The following is a 17,658-nucleotide window of genomic DNA, read 5'->3' on the forward strand; positions in this document are numbered from 1 at the left end:
TCTTTCACATCAAAAATGCTTAAAACCACCATCACACTCATATTAAGTTGCTTAGACCAAAATGCAATACATGCTGCGTGTACAGACCTTTTAGTTTTCCATCAGTCAGAATAAAATCCTGCCTCTGTACTCCAACCTTCTACCACCTTCATCATTTATTCAAACATGTAAGGCAAAGTACTTCCAGCCTCAGGATGTATTTTGCAAACAGCTTTGGTAGTCAAGAAATCAGATTTCCAATCTTCAGGTTAAGAGCACAAATTCATCTTCAACTCAACATTAAGCTACAAGTGACAGCAAAAAAGATTTTTGAACTTTTTATTTTAGTAAAATCAGAATAAACAGAGCACATGCAGTGCCAGCATCTAAAACTAATACAATAAGCAATTACTAAAATTTTACAGTGACTCGAGGTTCAACGGTTACATTCAGCAATTCCATTCTTTACTGAAAATACTGCTGGCTGATAAAACTGAATGTAAGTCACTGAAAAAATAACCACATGTTTGAGGACTGTAAATATGCCAGACAATCACCGAAGATCAAGCAAAACAAAACAAAACACATAACAAAACTCAGAAAACTGTTGTGGATGTGGACACTTCCTATCAGCATTCAGAAGTGTTTCATTAATATCTTAAGACAAGTATATCAAAACCTTGGCATGTTTTAGTTTCAAGTTGACAATTTCGTCTTAAATTCTGTCAGAAAATTACAGCTACATTGCCAATGCCAGGTCTGCTTAATTTGACTCAAGTTTAATAGGACTTAACATTAAAAGCTCACACTACCCCGAAATATATTATTTCACATACGGTGACATTCAACATTCAAGTGCCAGTGTGTTTTTGTACTGTCTTTTGGTCAAGTTTCTTTAAACTTTCAAAGAATCATTTTTAGGCTTACAAAAATAAATATTTGTCAAAATTTTCAATAAATATTACACAACTAGCAGCAAAAAGTATCTAAAATCTGTTGTGTGCAAATAGTTTTCTTCTCAACTACCATTCCATGGTCCCCAATAAAATTTTAGAATCTACTGCTTCACTGGCTGCATTCAACAATCTCCAAGAAACAAAATAAGATTAGAAGGTCGAGGACACGCACACAAGACATATATATATAAAATTCTCTGAATGTGCAATAAAATAAGTACTTTGTAAAAAGTTACGGGAGAAATGTACAAGAGTCTAAACCTATACTAATTGAAATAGCACCTTAACAAATGACCTCAATACTGTCAAGTGCACCTACTTGTAAGTTTTAGAACAAGGCACAATACACTTGAAAATCTATTGCACTTTAAGAAATTTTTGCCAACTTCTTATGCCACTGAAAAGATTTGTTTTTAAAGATCATTGCATTCTGGCCACAAAATCAGTACAGAATTCCAAGTGGGAGAGGCATTTTTAGTGGTGGACAATCATCTTTGGCCAAATTTAGCACAAGAGACTATAAATACCATGGAAACCTATGCAACTAAAATACACTAAAACTGCACATAGAGCACACACACCTTGTGCAGTTTAGTACATATTTGCAACCTGTGTGATATCAAGAATTTGTTACTCTTAGCTTTACAAAGTCTACAAGTGTAAGCCATTTTAACATTTCAATGCAGCTTTAACAGCACAATATGACTCTACATTAAATTAAAGCCTGCTGCATAATCCTTCCTGTTTAAACCCTTCTTGACCAAAAAACATCAACACTAGCATGCACAAAAGACCAGAATCCAACCAGGCCTATAGTGAGGCCTGGTCACTGCCATGGTCAGCCATTCTAACATTTCAAATTTTTATAGCAGGCATTAAAAAAACTATGAAATCTCCCCCATTGTATCAAAGCTTTAAATCTTTCCTGTGATAGTATGCCCACAGTTGCCTAGCTTAGAATAAACTCCCTAAACATTAAATGAGAAATTGCTGTATTTACTTGAATTAACCTAAAAGAGCTCTTTCAAAAATATTAATGGGTATATTGATACATTCCACCTCGTCATGACTGGAATGGCTTAAAGAGTGTAAGTTTCTAAGTGCCTATCCAGGATAGAGTGAGCAAGTCAGAACTTTAGTACAGGTTGGCCATATAAAAAACTATGCTTTAATGCTTTAAGATGTTCTCCCAACCCCCAAGTCTGCAAAAATCCAACAGTCCTAACGCAGGCTACTGCCTGAAGTTTTTTTTCCTTTTTGTATTTATGGATGAATTGATGATTCCTGTTAAAGTTGTATCATACCTGTGTGCCAAGGTTTGATTTTAGGCCAAGTTTAGTAAATTTATTTTTGTCAAAACAATTGGTATCGTGAGCATTACTGAGCCAACAGGACATCAAAGTAATAAGTTGTCTAAAGTTAAAGTCACAGTACGTTAACAAACGAACGATCCTCAGTCACAAAATTATAAATGCAGTTTGGGGTGGGAATAAAGCAGGAGGGGAAGAGTTAAATCCAAACTATAGCAATCACATCTTCAAACCAATTTCTTAATAGGGCTGCTGTTTATTCCTTTCATTTTTCTTCTTGTGACTTTGAGCTCCCTTGAATTATCAGGAGAATCATAGCTGGTAATGTACTGCAAGTTCTTGAAGCTACACGATATAGTCTGGCTAAGTTACATGTGGTTTCCATATTAGCTTGTTTGTAAGGGTGACTTTGCTGCAAAGCAGATTCAGTTGCCCCACCAGTCAACCCCCTGGGAGTTATAATTTCCTCCATATCCATCACTAGTGTAGAAGCCTCCATAGCCACCTATCAAGAAAAATGTTTAGAAAGAAATTAAGTCATCCATTAATACCTTTTTTTCTCAAGTACTTCAACATAAAACCAGTAAAAGAAATCTAGTGTTGGATTTTTGTGTCCCTCAGAAATCAAATTTCCCCAATAAATTACTCTCTGAAAAAGAGAACTCGTAAGAAAAACAAAGAGCCCAGGCCAGGCACAGTGGCTCGAGCCTGTAATCCCAGCACATTGGGAGGCCAAGGTGGGCGGATCATGAGGTCAGGAGGTAGAGACCAGCCTGGCCAACATGGTGAAACCCCATCTCTACTAAAAATAGAAAAAAATTAGCTGGGCATGTTGCCATGCAACTGTAATCCCAGCTACTTAGGAAGCTGAGGCAGGACAGTCACTTTCAGTGAGCTGAGATCAGGTCACTGCACTCCAGCTTGAGTGACAGCGTGGCACTCCATCTCAAAAAAAAAAAAGAAAAAAAAAGGAGAAAAACAAAAAGCCCTTCCTAAAAGAAAAATTAACATTAATTACCTCCACCAAATCCTCTGCTGTTGCCGTAACCACCTCCACCACTGCGGCTGCTGCTTCCACGACTACTACTAAAGCCAGAACTGCTGGAACCACTACTCTGTCGATAGTCTCTGGCACCAAATCCTCCACTGAATCTATTATTGTAAGCAAAAATATGGCATGGCAGTGTAAGTATAAAGTTCAATTAAATTGAAAATTCCTGCTTAAACTTTGCAATTCCCAATTTGATTTTTCAGTTCAATTTCATTATGTTCCAATGGGAACCATCCCATTAACGTCCCAACGTGTTCTAACAGTGTTTCTAAAGGACTCAGCAGTGAGGAACTGACACTTAATTCCTTGTCACCCTTTCTAATAATCATCCCTTGCCCAAAATGTTTATGTATTATTGTTAAAAGTAACTGTTTAATACTTTTAACTCTGAAAGCTTCTTGCCCCTAGTAAGTAATAACAAGAGTGAAGGCTCAAAACAGCATGTACCTTTTAGATCGTCCACGATTGCCACCCTTGTAGTGGTGTTCATAAGCCATATTTTCCAACCAAGAAGGCACTTCTTGTTTAGCTTCTACAAGAAGATCCAACAAATCCTTTGTAATATTCATATTTTTTTCATTAAAGAATGAGGTGGCAAGGCCTAAAGTGTTCAAAAAAAGCTCATGAAGTTTCCATAAAATAGTGGGGTATTCTTATATACCTACATAAAATATAGTAAGAAACTAAAATATGATATTGTAATTTGTAATATAACCACATCAAAGAGAGTGGAAGAAAAACTTTTACTTGGCTGATTAATATAAAATTTTTCCTCAGAAATAAAGGTTCTATTTTTAAGATTCTGTGTCAAATCTCGGCTATATGCATCATAATTTAAAAAATGAAACCGTCGGCTGGGCGCGGTGGCTCACGCCTGTAATCCCAGCACTTTGGGAGGCCAAGGCAGGCAGATTACGAGGTCAGGAGATCGAGACTATCCTGGCTAACACAGTGAAACCCCATCTCTACTAAAGATACAAAAAATTAGCTGGGCGTGGTGGCGGGCGCCTGTAGTCCCAGCTACTCTGGAGGCTGAGGCAGGAGAAAGGCATGAACCTGGGAGGTGGAGGTTGCAGTGAGCCGAGATCACCACTGCACTCCAGTCTGAGTGACAGAACGAGACTCCGTCCCCCAAAAAAAAAAAAAAAAAAAAAAAAAGAAACTGTCTTTAACAAACTCCTTACCCAGGTTTCCTACACGTCCTGTACGGCCAATACGATGAACATATTCTTCAATATCACTTGGCAAATCAAAATTGATAACATGTCTCACATTTGAAATGTCTAGTCCTCGTGCTGCCACCTGAAAAATAACTTTTATTTAAAAAAAAAACCAAAACAAGCACTATACACACATGATTAATTAGAAAATAAAATATACATACAGCTGTAGCCACTAGAATTGGGCTTTTCCCTGAGCGAAACTGGTGAAGGGCCTCCTCTCGATCTCTCTGTGACCGGTCTCCATGAATACTGGTACAAGCGTATCCTTCATGGTATAAGAAATCCTCCAGGGAATCTGCTCCCTTTTTGGTCTCCACAAACACTAAAGTCAGCGAATCCCTCCCTGAAAAATTGTAAGGCTTTGTTTACTCATAGAGAATTAGCATCACTACTTAATCTAAATTATTAACTGGCTTAATTCTAGTCCTCGTGCTAGAATAAATCTTGGAAGCATGCAAACAGAGCCAGTTAATGTAAGCATTGTTTTATCCATGTTTAGAAAGAGGAGAAAGACAGGAGGAAAAACCAGAAAATACGTAAAGAGATTCTCTTCACATGTAACTGACTATTCTTATTCATAATTTTACCTGTTGCACCTAATAGGTCCAGCAAAAATGACCGTTTATCTAAGTCTTCCACCCAAACTACTTTCTGTGTGATGTTCTCAGAGGTAGAGCCTACTCTGCCTACAGCCAAAAAGATATATTCATCCAAAAAGTCACGAGCAAGCATCTGAAATGTGAGAAAAATACTCAATTACCTATTTTAATACATAAATTATCTGAATATAATGAATAAACACAAATGTTCTGAATAAAAGTTCAAACATCAAATAGTACCTGTATTTCCTTAGGAAAAGTAGCACTAAACATCATGGTGTGACGAACGCCCTTTGGTGGCATAGTATCTTGTTCAACTATACGACGTATCTGAGGTTCAAATCCCATATCCAGCATCCTATCAGCTTCATCCAACACTAAGTACCTATTAGAAAATCCCTCAGTTGATACTGTATCATTAGATCTGAGAAACTAATTACTATATATAGTTGTATAATTAATTACACTCATGTAGTCACTCAAATAGTAAATATCACAGTGTCACAATTTGACACACTCAACAAATGCATATATACATACACACACACACACACACAAAATCATGAGATAAAAAGCTCAAGGTGACAACCAAATTACCCAGGCTGATTGTTAAAATGAAGCTCAGCCTCAATTAAAATTTCACTTACTCTTTAACAAAAATATTAACTGCAATTTTCAAAACTATATAGAAAATTAAATTATTAAAGCAGTACTAGTAAAATACAAGAGTAATCAACTTTAAATATAATGAAATATTTTTGTATAAAATGAAATATTTCATATATATTATTTATGTATATATAATATACATTTTGTATAAAATGAAATATGAAAACTGACATACTTGCAGAAGTCTAATCCAATCTTTCCTCTTTCCATCATATCCACTAGACGTCCTGGAGTGGCTACTAACAAGTGGCATCCACGTTCTAAGTCCCGAATCTGCTGACCAATATCAGCACCACCATAAACTACACAAGGACGAACTCTAGATCGGTAGGAAAACTATAAGCAAAGAACATGTCAGTGGCTATAAAAACATCATTTGATAAATGAGAAAAGCAGTAATCAGTAAAATGAGTATTTTACTTTTCTAGCTTCCTCATAGATCTGTACAGCCAATTCTCTTGTTGGGGCTAAAACCAAGGATATTGGGTATTGTTTGCGGCGCCCATACCTTCCATTTTCCTAAAAAATAAATACAATTTTAAATTTTAAAACCCAAAACTTTATTTGTAAAAATTCACTTTCTCTTTATAATTTACAGATTACATCTATAAACTTATTTTCAGTGGGTGAACGGGGTAAAAAAAATGAAAATAAGGTATACCTGGCATTGGTTAGAGAAGTCAAGAGGGCTTTACAAAGCTTTATAAAACAAAAATGTCTTATTTTATAACAAGACCTTTACCTTTACAGCCTTCAAAGCTTCTCCAGGACCATCTGTATATATCTGACTCAGTATAGGTAAAAGAAATGCTGCAGTTTTCCCAGATCCTGAAAACAAAAAAATGACTTATCATTTCTGAATATTAATAGACAAGAAAGTGTTCTAAATGCCCTTGGAATGTAAGAAATTTTTTCTTACTTTATTTCCAATTTTCTAGGAAGTTACAGTAAATTTATATGGCAAACCTAAGATTGTAAAGTGACTACCGTGCTTTATCTTTAAACAATGCATTTTAATTTGAACAAAACACAAACATTTTTTCTGAAAAGTGGCATCAACTTTCAGTTCAACATTTCTTTGTAATCACTATATACTATTGCAACGTAAAGCAGGGGCCAGTAAACTTTCTGTAAGGAGTTACAATGGCTCTTGCAGGCCAGTCTCTGTGCCACATCTCTCGCTAATCTCTACAGCTACCAACGTAACAAATGGGTATGGCTATATTTGAATACAGCTATTGAAAAATAAGTAAGTGCTAGGTTCGACCTGAAGGATGCAGTTTGCTAACTCCTGTGGAGTTAACTGCAAAATATGCAATTCTATTTCTTAAATAAGAATTCGCCATAAGCTTCCTCAAGATATCCAAATGAAAACACTAGTTTCATCCCAAGGATCCAAAGGTAGAGACAAAAAGACACATCCCTAGCTAATCTTTACCTATCTCAAATGCTAAACACAGGATTCAGACATCCCTTCAGAACATACTACTTTTAAAGTAAGTCCAATCAGGTATTCTTAACTTTTACTTTGTATCAAGCAAGCTTACCTGTTTGGGCACAAGCCATTAAGTCTCTTTTTCCCTTAATAATAGGAATGGCATGTTTTTGCACTGGAGTAGGACGAGTATAGCGAGTAAGTTCAATGTTCCCCATGATAATTTCTCCCATGTCAATATCGCTAAACTGCAAAGAAATTCAACCAGGTTAATCAAATACAACTAAATACAGAAGTAAACATAGCAGGCATAAAATGCCGTATCTGTTGCAATTTCTGTTTTATACTAACATATTAATGGAAGTAACCAACTGCCTGATTTGTTTTACAGATGCTATGATTTCAGTAAAAGATTCATGGCATTTTTTAAGAAAATGCCTAGGTTTGTTCTACACTGAAAGAAGTTTTTGGAGGCCGGGCATGGTGGCAGATGCCTGTAGTCCCAGGACTTTGAGAGGCTAAAGGCATGAAGATCACTTGAGATCAGGAATTTGAGGCCAGCCTGGCCAACATGGTGAAACCGTCTCTACTAGAAGTACAAAAATGGGCTGGGTGTGTTAGTGTGCGCCTGTAGTCCCAGCTACTTAACAGGTTGAGGTGGGAGAATGGCTTGAACCCAGAAAGTGGAAGATGCAGCAAGCTGAGATCATGCCACTGCACTCCAGCCTGCGAGACACAGCAAGACTGTCTCAAAAAAAAAAAAAAAAATTGGATGCTTTTAATTCCAGGATTATTCTTAATAATGACATTAATTTTCTTCATAATCCAATGGGTCTGCATTAATAACTTTAAAAGTCAAACAAAACACTTACATTTTCAATATGTGGAGGACAGTTACTGCCAGTTGCCTCTACTGGTATATCATCGTATTTCTCAAAGTTAATCCCTGTGTTTCCTCCAGAAAACAGTTCTCTGAAATCAAACAATTATTAAATATATGTTATATTAAGCAATAAATTTCATAACAATTAACATACATTTCAAAAACTTACTGCTCCAAGCGTTCACTTGGTGGAAGTGGTTTTGACCAATCATCTTCATCTGACTTGTCACACCACCGACTGTGTCCACTCCGTTCAAATCTGCCAAAGCCAGTTCTGTCACGACTGCCAATACCATCATAGTCACTCCGTCCACGATCATCAAATCTGAATGGCACAAGCAATCGAAAGTACACGATTTAGCCAATGTTAGATTATCATCTCTCTAGAAATGTACTCGGGTATCAGTACATTTGCTCAGTAACTGAGCAAAACCATCCTTCAAAGATACCAGCAATTCAGTATTTGTTTCTCATGTGAAGTAAGGCCCCTAACTAACCAGTATTGATGTGTAATTTATGTCTTCGTTTTTAAGAAAATTATAAAAATTTTTATAAAATTCACAACTTTAATCTCACATGCTAAGAATCAGGTTTTTAGATACTTATAACTAGTACATACTTTACATCTTCATTTAAAATAGTATCATATAAATATATTTACTGGTAGGAAAGCAGGAATAACACTTGAGTTTTTATATAGAAGTAGACATGTGAGAAGAGAATATTTTTAGAGTTTTATTCCTATTTGTGAAAAACAGAAGACAGGATTAAATATAGCTATTAGGTTTTTAAGATAGACTTATAACATACATCAAAAATGAAGTGTTTAAAGCTGTCACTACCTGTATCATTTAAGTTGAAACAGATTTCACTGTGTCAAATACCATATTCATCTAATTTAATAAATTAATTTTAGCAAAGACCTCTTACTGCTAACAAAACAATGAGTAAACCAACATTCTGCTTTAAATCCGTTAGCAGTCTGTCAAAAACATGCTTGACCATTCAAAGTAAGAAGAATGAGAACTTACCAAATTAAGATTCTTAAATTGCTACTGTACACACATACAAGCTGAGATTTACCTTCCCCTTGATCCACTTCCACGTTCACTGAAATAACCAGACTTTCCTCTAGAATCTCGAGACCCAAAACTGCTATATGCATCCTTATCTTTGCTGCAACTCCAACCTGAACTGTCTTTATCATGGAAGCCTTCAATAAAAAAGCAAAAATTAGAAGGTGACAAGACTTTTACATAATTTGCATCTTTCCAAATATGAAGTCCTTCACATGTAGTCTTCCTTTATCTTATGGGACCAAAGGTCAACAGGTTCCATAAGCAGAATTTTTATTCTGAATAATACAAAAGGTGTTAAACCTAAACACTTAACATATGCTATATATAATACACATTTTGGGAAGGCCCAGCTAAACAAAAGATTACCTCAGAGACTGTGGGTTACCTAAAGAAAAGCTTGAACTAAGAGAAGAGATCTACATAATCAGAAGAAATATGTCAGATGTATTCAGACAGACATGGCTCACACCTGTAATCCCAGCACTTTCAGAGGATAAGGCAAGCGGATCACGAGGTCAGAAGATCGAGGCCATCATGGCTAACACAGTGAAACCCTGTCTCTACTAAAAATACAAAAAAATTAGGCAGGCGTGGTGGCGGGCACCTGTAATCCCAGCTTCTCAGGAGGCTGAGGCAGGCGAATGGCATGAACCCAGGAAGGTGGAGCTTGCAGTGAGCTGAGATCGCACCACTGTACTCCAGCCTGGATGACACAACAAGACTCCATCTCAAAAAAAACTCCAACTCTATGCACTTTATGATCGAAAACTACTCATATGTAGTAGTATGTAGCAACTGTATGTAGCAAGCATCATGGTAAACAAGGACTCATCAATGAAGAACCTGGAGAAGGCAACTTGCTACCTATCAACATCAGTATAAACAGGACTAGTTAGCTGAGCATCTGAATGCATTTTTTTTCAATCTAGCTTTGTCTAGTAACATCAAAAAGAAACAGATCAACTAAATGGAAACAGTCAATACAAAACAAGGAATTTCCATGCTGTCTACTTTGCTCCACCAGACCTCTAAGATAGCCTCAAATTCTAAGCGTCCAAAAGTAATTGTGTAGTCTTAATATGCTCAGTGAGAATAAAGTATACTTGATTTAAAAAACAAAAACAAAAACAAAAAACCCTCTTTGTTGCCTACTTTTCCAGGTCTACAAACTGATAAAAAGAAAAATTACAAAAGTAAACTTGCTCCACAACCACACACTTGCTTAAGCTGAGGGCTTACCTAAACTCAAACATTTCAATAAATGCTTAAAGTTGCAAGTTAATAAAGTTATTTTCCCCTGCTTTTAAATCTCCAGTATTAGACAAATGAATTGTACTTCCGAAATCTAGATCTATTGTACTAAATCGACTGTACTTCCCAGATTTAGGAATTTAGACTTTTAAGGTCTCTTCCATCCCCCCAAATACTAAAATATTGCTAACTCTCCTTAAGGCACTTAATAAACCTTGGATGCAATTCCAGCCAGATACAATACTAAGAATACCTGTGATAAAAGAAAATTCTGCAGTTACTCTGAAAAAAGAATACAATCAACAGCTAAGTGGTCTTCTGATAAACAGACTTATACAGAGGCTACAGACTAAACACAGAAGTACAAACCCACTCCACACCCCTTTATTATCTTCTTTCCTTTTGGTTTTAAATACTTTTCCTGACCTTTTCTTCTCCTAGAATTTTTTTGATGTATACGCAGCACTCAAAACATCACCCCAATTAAACTTTTCTGAATTACAAATTTAACAGTAAACAATCCTAGGTGTTTTAATGCATTTCACACAACACCTTTCAAATGAAGTTATTTAGGCTGAAACCAGACAATCTCACCAACTTACTTACTGGATGTGGCCAAAAGTGGTAATCTTAACAACGAACTGTTAATAGTTTGAAAAAAAAAAACACCCATTTTCACTGTGCCAACTTTTCAAGATGGCATCAAGCAGGACCTTATCACTATACAGTTTATATTACATAAGGCATTCCCACAAATACACTGGTTTCAAATTTCAAAACATAAACGTTCACAAACAGATAAAGCACTATAGTTAACCTATATAAAACCCAGATTTTTTGGGCTCAATTTGCCAAAGGAAGCAAGAACTATCCATCATTCAATATTACATGAACTTTTCCAAAAACAGAAAATGTTACTTCTTAAAGACAGTCCAAAAGAGGCACAGGAGGGGACAAAAAACGTTTATAGACTTACTAAAGTTACTTTTTTCCCTAGGCTTTGATTACCTGCTAAAGGTTAGGTCTATAAAGTTGCCTTAAAGACGTACCTTTAGATGCTTCTCTGTTCCTTAAGTGAGGAGGTATATAGCGCCCTTCTAAAAGAGAAAATGTAAAATTAGAAGCCCATGACATCACCAAGATACTGCTTTTTTAGAAAATGTCTATTAAAAAATAGGTCCTGGAAAACAAACTTTTAAAACCTACAATAAACTACTTTGCAAGATAAGGCGAAAAAAAGGTTACTCTAAAATACACTGCAAACCACATATATTTCAGTAGCTAATGGTTGTTATTTAACAATCATGTTTTAAAAGGCTCTATTTCCAGTAACTGCTACATGAATCAACACTGATCATTAAACATGATCATTACTCCAATATAACAGCCTACTAGGAAAAAAAAGACTATGGACTATACTAAATTACCCTGTAAAAGGCTTTTTAAAAATCTGTACTGGGCTGGGCACAGTGGCTCACACCTGTAATCCCAGCACTCTGGGAGGCCAAAGTGGCCAGATCAAGAAGTCAGGAAATCGGGACCATCCTGGATAACCCGATGAAACCCCATCCCTACTAAAAAAAATTACAAAAACTTAGCCAGGCATGGTGGCGGGCGCCTGTATTCCCAGCTACTGAGGAGGCTGAGGCAGGAGAACGGCGTGAACTGGGAAGGCATAGCTTGCAGACAGCGGAGATCACACCACTGCACTCCAGCCTGGGCACAGAGCGAGACTATGTCTCAAAAAAAAAAAAAAGAAAAAACAAAATCTGTACTGGTAAAGTGATACCACAAAAACACATGAAAAGTTGGAAAGTGAAAATGATCTCAAAAACAAATTAAGGGTTTTAAGTGAAATTAACAGCCCAGTCTATGATTAAGAAGTAAAATAACTTATCAAGTAGATGGAAGTCTACTTAACTGACCACCTGATTTTCCTACTCAAAAATCCAAAAAATCCAAATTTGAACTAAATCTCCTACTTTTAGATTTAACTAAATATCCAAAACTGTCTCTACCAGTTAAATCTCTATAATGTTCATATAATGACAAAGTCTAAATAAATTAATAAAACTTAAAGTGTTTCGTTTTGTTTTTTCAGAGCATACCAACTGCTTTCCTTGTTGAACAACAGGAAGAAACATGGACTCAAACCAGGAATACTACCAAACAATCACCAACCTTACCCTCCTATCCAAATACTAACCACACAAACTTCCAAAAAGAAATGAGACCAAGTGTTTCAAAAAGTATTTGTAACTAATTTTCTTTCAAAGAAATATAACCCATCACCTTAAAATCAGATGAGCTTGGTTTTATCACTGAATATTAGGTTCTTCAAGAGCAACAGCAGTAGATGCAGCACATAAATACACAGGTTTACTTTATTAGGTTTAACACAATGCAGGTCAATTCACAAGGATGGGCTTATACCCCATGCTGGGCCAGAAATGAATGGCACTGCTTTTCTAAAAATAATGTGTATTACATTAAGGTCCTTGGTTTCTGGGTTTTTTGTTTTTTGGTTTTTTTTTTGAGTCAAAGTCTCTGTCACCCATGCTGGAGTGCAGTGACCTGATCGCAGCTCACTGAAGCCTCCAGTCTCCCAGAGTCAAGCAAACTCTCCCATATGAGTAGCTGGGACTACACGAAGGTACCACCACGCCAGGCTAATTTTTTGTATTTTCAGTGGAGATAGGTTTTGCCATGCTGCCCAAACTGGTCTCGAACTACTGGGCTCAACCGATCCACCAGCCTTGGCCTCCCAAAATGCTGCAATTACAGGCCTGAGCCACCGCATCCCACCCACTAAGATTTTTCTTAAATTGCTTTAACTCAAAAATAACACAACAGTGTATTCTATTACCCAAAGTATCTCATATTTTTACACAGTCAAATTGAAGACAAAAAAAAGAAAATTCAAAATTAACAAGTCCAATAAGATATTAACATTAAGCTCAGATAAATATTCCATTTTTAAAAAAACTTTTACTTACTGCTCGCTGTACTTGCTCCTCCACTCTGTTTTTCAGAGGAGTTCAGGTCCAGATTAGCAAGCTAGAAGAGATAACAATAGCTCACACGCTGACACACAAGAACAGATAACATCACAAAAGACAAATGAAACCTAGATTCCAATCTTATCCTGTACCACACACTTAGCTGCCATGTCGGTCTGGCATTAGGTTTTAAAGATGCCTAAGTCTACCAACCATGACAAACGCAAATGGCATCACCTGAATACTAGCAGTTTCACAGTAATGAGTTCAAATTCATTAACTCAAAACACATTTTCTTTAACAATTTTCCATAGTAAAAGCTTTCCTAACTAAAAAAATTTACCACCAATTTCTCAGTAACTTAAACACCCAATTTAGCTACAGTCATAATAGTGAAATGTTCCCAATGACAGTGGTTTTCTTGATATTCGAACCCTAAAAATAAAAGGACATTAGAAGCATTTGAAGATTCCTTAATTTCTCTTTGCCCTAAAGACTGTAAAACTATTTTTAATGCAGATAAATTCCTAAACATCGAAAGTTAAAATAAAAACCAACTTCTCTATGTTTTGAGTACTATGCGGCTTTACACAACTGTCATTTAATGTTTGATACTCTATGATGAAGACAGTAGCACTTATTTCTCCCATTTTAAACATCAAACTCGGAGGTCTTTGGTTACAAAGTTAAAAAGCGACACATCTCGTATTTAACGTTCCTAAAATGACATATGCAATCCCAATTCCTGCCTCCTTATACTGATGGATTTTTAAACTGTAGAAAAAAGATTATTTCACTTGAACGGCTTCAGCATAATATCTTACCTAGAACTACCCTGAAGCAGTGGGGAAAAAAAAACACGTACGTCAAAATAGATTTTTTTCAAAAAACAGGTTAAGACCAATGCCAAGAGCAACTTTGTCACCTCTTTGCACAAACTTTCTATGCCGTAACATGCTTACATATATATTAGAAGCCCAAGATACTATCACATTACATTAATCATCAATTAAGACAGTGTCTTAAAAATTTTGCCGTCTGAATTTGGTTACTACTTAATTCTAATGAACTAGAGAGCACGGTTTATCAAGAGTTAAACGGATGCCAATTACATAGAAACATAAATTCGTATTGCCCAGGCTCTTAATTTTCTATTTCTGTGGTCTATTTAACACATTGTCAGTAAATAGAAGGCGTCAGTATGTCGTCAGTGGAAAAACAACTTTCAAACGCAGACCGCTAAATCCCTCAAACGACACCTGACAGCAAAATTTAAAATCATTTAGCATCACTAACCTTTAATCACAACTAAAAAGTTCGGGCAGTATTTTTTGGCTTATATATATATATATATATTGCTCTTTTATTCATTCTCTCCCCTAGACTTGTGGGGCAGAAATGCAAGGATAATCTTGCAAACGACTGGAGTGCCAAATGCAAAAGCGCTGTAGGTTCCTGACACAGAAAACGAACCTGATCTAACACGCAGACCACATATTCTCTGCCTCATGGCCCAGACTTCCAAAGTAAAGGATCAGTCCTTAATGGAGACAGAGTTAGACCTGTATCCACATTCCATCAGCGGTAACAAGTAAATCACAAATAACCTGTCCCGCTAATCAATATTCGGGGTTAATTTTCTACCGGACGACTTCTGCATGTATCGGTAACGTAAAGGTACAATACTATACAAAAACCGCACAGCTCTTGGCTAGGCAGCTATCCAGTGACTGAATTAACTGAATTAAGAAAGGAGTGTAGTGCAATGCTGGATCCCTAACCCTCCAAGTGTCTTTCCGCTGGCGTCCAATTTCCATTATTTCTACACGGGTCGAGAAAAGCACGCGGCAGCCATCCTTCCCTCCCCTTCCCACCATCCCTTTCCGGTACTTCTGCGTCACAAAACTTTCCACACCGGAAGCCCGGTTTCGTTACGCTCAGCACCCAGGCAACGGTTATTCCGTGGCTAGGGGACCCCGCCAGAAACAAGATATAAGGTACTTGTTTCATTGTGCTTTACATCACTCTTCTTCAAGAATTCCCCAGGCCTGGTCCCTCCGCTGAAGCACCACAGCGCTGCCCAGTCATACAATCGTATACAAAGACTCTCGCCATTTGGCCGAGCAAAGACCATACTCTCGTTCCTCTCTACGCACACTGGGTGGCCTGAAATACACTTTGTTCTTAACAACGACACTTTTGCGAATACGTCAGGGGAGCCTGGTGAGGGCCTAACCTCTAGACATAAAAATGGTCCCCTTTTGCGAACCGCCTCCCTCTCCCGCCCTCTGTAACAGGTCCGTGGTCGCACATGCGCGTCTCCACGTTACCGCTCAGGCAAACACAAAAGCCGCCATTGCGTGCGGCCCAGTACTACACCGGAATACCAGCGTAAACACAACCATTAACGTTACTGCCATCGTCCGGTCTCTTCCGTACGTAGTCTAATCATGGTCTCATGCAGTTTCTCTCCCCATTTCTCTACAGTCCCAGTCACACAACACACGAACCCACAAGAGGCGAAACTGAAATATCAATTAGCAGTGCGCCACAAACCGTTAAGCCAAGTAAAAGATCCCCTTAGAAAGCCTCAGGAGGCTTACTTTGACTCACCTGCTGGTCCAGTTCAGGGTCATTTTTCACCCCCACATGACTCATCCCTGAAGAGAAGCGAAAAATCGTATAGTCCACTGTAAGTGCGAGACCGAGTAGCTGAGCTCTCACAAGGGAACTTCAGCTGTTAAGTACACTGGTTAGCCTACGCGGTAATATGGCCCCTCCCACACCATACGTCAGCACGCACCACGTGCGACCTCGTTGGCTCCACCCCTCCACCACCACCATCCAATCCCTTTATCGCTACCATTACTTCTGCCTAAATCGCGTTGGTTTAGTCATAAGATCGCGGGATTAAGTAGTCCCAACACCTCTCAAAATTCGCGAGATCTTTGCTCTCCCCGCCCGCTCTCTGTGTCTTCGAATTCTAGGGATCTGACAAGAAAGCGTCTTTCGCCTTTTTCCCCTTGGGGAAATCTTAAACACAGTGATAATCTACCGCTAACTCACTTTCCCTCCTCGTTACCCACCCTCAACTTCCCTTCTTCCTTAAGCACTCTCTCTTCCCTTTTACTTTCGAGAATTGGAGGTTTTGTAAAATTTTTCCGTTCTAGCTAGCCGTCGCCTACCTTTGACAAACTTCAGCGAAGTTGGAACTAGTCAAAAAACTCTCTGAAGCCAAGACAGATCAGGGTTACGGGATCCCAAGTGTCAGGCGCAGTGACCATTTTACGTGAGCGATCCACGATGGTTTCAATACAATCCTCAGGTTAGGGAGGTGAAAGAACAGGTCCGCAGTCGGTCCCTCTGCAGGATAGACCTGACTGCACCTGCGGAAAGTAGAGTGGATTCCGCAGCACGTGTGACCAGCCACAAGCTCGACAGGCTTGACTGGGTTACGCTGCTGGGGTTCAGCTAGGAACCCAAGACCCCTCTAGTTTTTCTAGCAGTGTGCCTGCGCTTTATGAGCATACGGCTTTAGCATCACAGGATGAGGAAACAATGAAACAATTATATACCGAATGACGCTGATGATAACACACCTACCGGGGGACCTAGGCCCTTAACGAACACTGGCATAGGTCCCTTGTTTTGACGAAATAATGAAACAATTATATACTGAATGACGCTGGTGATAACACACCTACCGGGGGACCTAGGCCCTTAATGCACACTGGCATAGGTCCCATATTTTTCCGGGCGCTCTGCAACTCAGTATAGGTTAACCAATGCTATACTGAGTCCCCAAAGCCAGCCTAGCCATGGGATTGTGAAAGACTCTTTTGGTTGCCCAAAAGAATTGGGGTTGAGGGGGATCGGCCTCCTGAAGGAACTACTATACCGAAGTTGTCCTACCTTCGTAACAACTTAGAGGCGGCTGCAGTGGGTGGGAAATAGTCTTTTGCCCTAGAAGGAGTTACTTTTCTTGGCTAAATTCTCAGTCCTCTCTCTAATCCAGATTCAGCGGACAGATAGGGAAAAAAAAAAGCGTAGAACGAGATCCCTGGCTTTAACTAATATATAGCCATATGCGTAGTTTTACAAACACTTCTTCCGTCTGAACTCTCAGTGAAACCAGATTAAATATACAGGTTTTACACCATCCTTCAAAGGGTTTCCTAGTGCTGAAATTCAAATACCTGCATTGTCAAAACGTTATCACAAATA

At 38.0% G+C, this 17,658-nt stretch overlaps 1 protein-coding gene across 2 annotated transcripts; it reads right to left on the minus strand.

Annotated features, from left to right (window-relative positions):
- Positions 1-304: 304 nt before the first annotated feature.
- DDX3Y (DEAD-box helicase 3 Y-linked) lies at positions 305-17,030 on the minus strand. 2 transcript variants are annotated; one of them, XM_050777864.1, is made up of 18 exons: positions 16,620-17,030; positions 16,048-16,094; positions 13,432-13,492; positions 11,485-11,532; positions 9,189-9,318; positions 8,275-8,430; positions 8,095-8,194; positions 7,335-7,470; positions 6,530-6,615; positions 6,208-6,306; positions 5,963-6,123; positions 5,359-5,503; positions 5,107-5,251; positions 4,681-4,862; positions 4,481-4,598; positions 3,744-3,897; positions 3,264-3,397; positions 305-2,750 (listed from the first exon to the last, which is right to left on the minus strand). In XM_050777864.1, exons 2-18 carry the CDS (start codon positions 16,090-16,092, stop codon positions 2,671-2,673), a joined length of 1,980 nt encoding a protein of 659 aa, XP_050633821.1. In that variant the 5' UTR covers positions 16,093-16,094; positions 16,620-17,030; the 3' UTR covers positions 305-2,670. The 2 variants fall into 2 exon arrangements, with proteins under 2 accessions (XP_050633821.1, XP_050633822.1); XM_050777865.1 differs by lacking the exon at positions 16,620-17,030 and having other exon boundaries at positions 16,048-16,242.
- Between the last annotated feature and the right edge of the window lie 628 nt (positions 17,031-17,658).

Source organism: Macaca thibetana, chromosome Y (assembly GCF_024542745.1).
Source record: "Macaca thibetana thibetana isolate TM-01 chromosome Y, ASM2454274v1, whole genome shotgun sequence".
NCBI classification, from domain to species: domain Eukaryota; kingdom Metazoa; phylum Chordata; class Mammalia; order Primates; family Cercopithecidae; genus Macaca; species Macaca thibetana.

Coding starts and splice junctions, on each gene's coding strand:
- DDX3Y (XM_050777864.1), bottom strand. CDS start 16,092: ATGAGTCATGTGGGGGTGAAAAATGACCCTGAACTGGACCAGCAG. Junction 13,493..16,047: donor ACCCTGAACTGGACCAGCAG/GTGAGTCAAAGT, acceptor TATCTCTTCTAG/CTTGCTAATCTGGACCTGAA. Junction 3,898..4,480: donor AGGACGTGTAGGAAACCTGG/GTAAGGAGTTTG, acceptor TGAACACTTTAG/GCCTTGCCACCTCATTCTTT.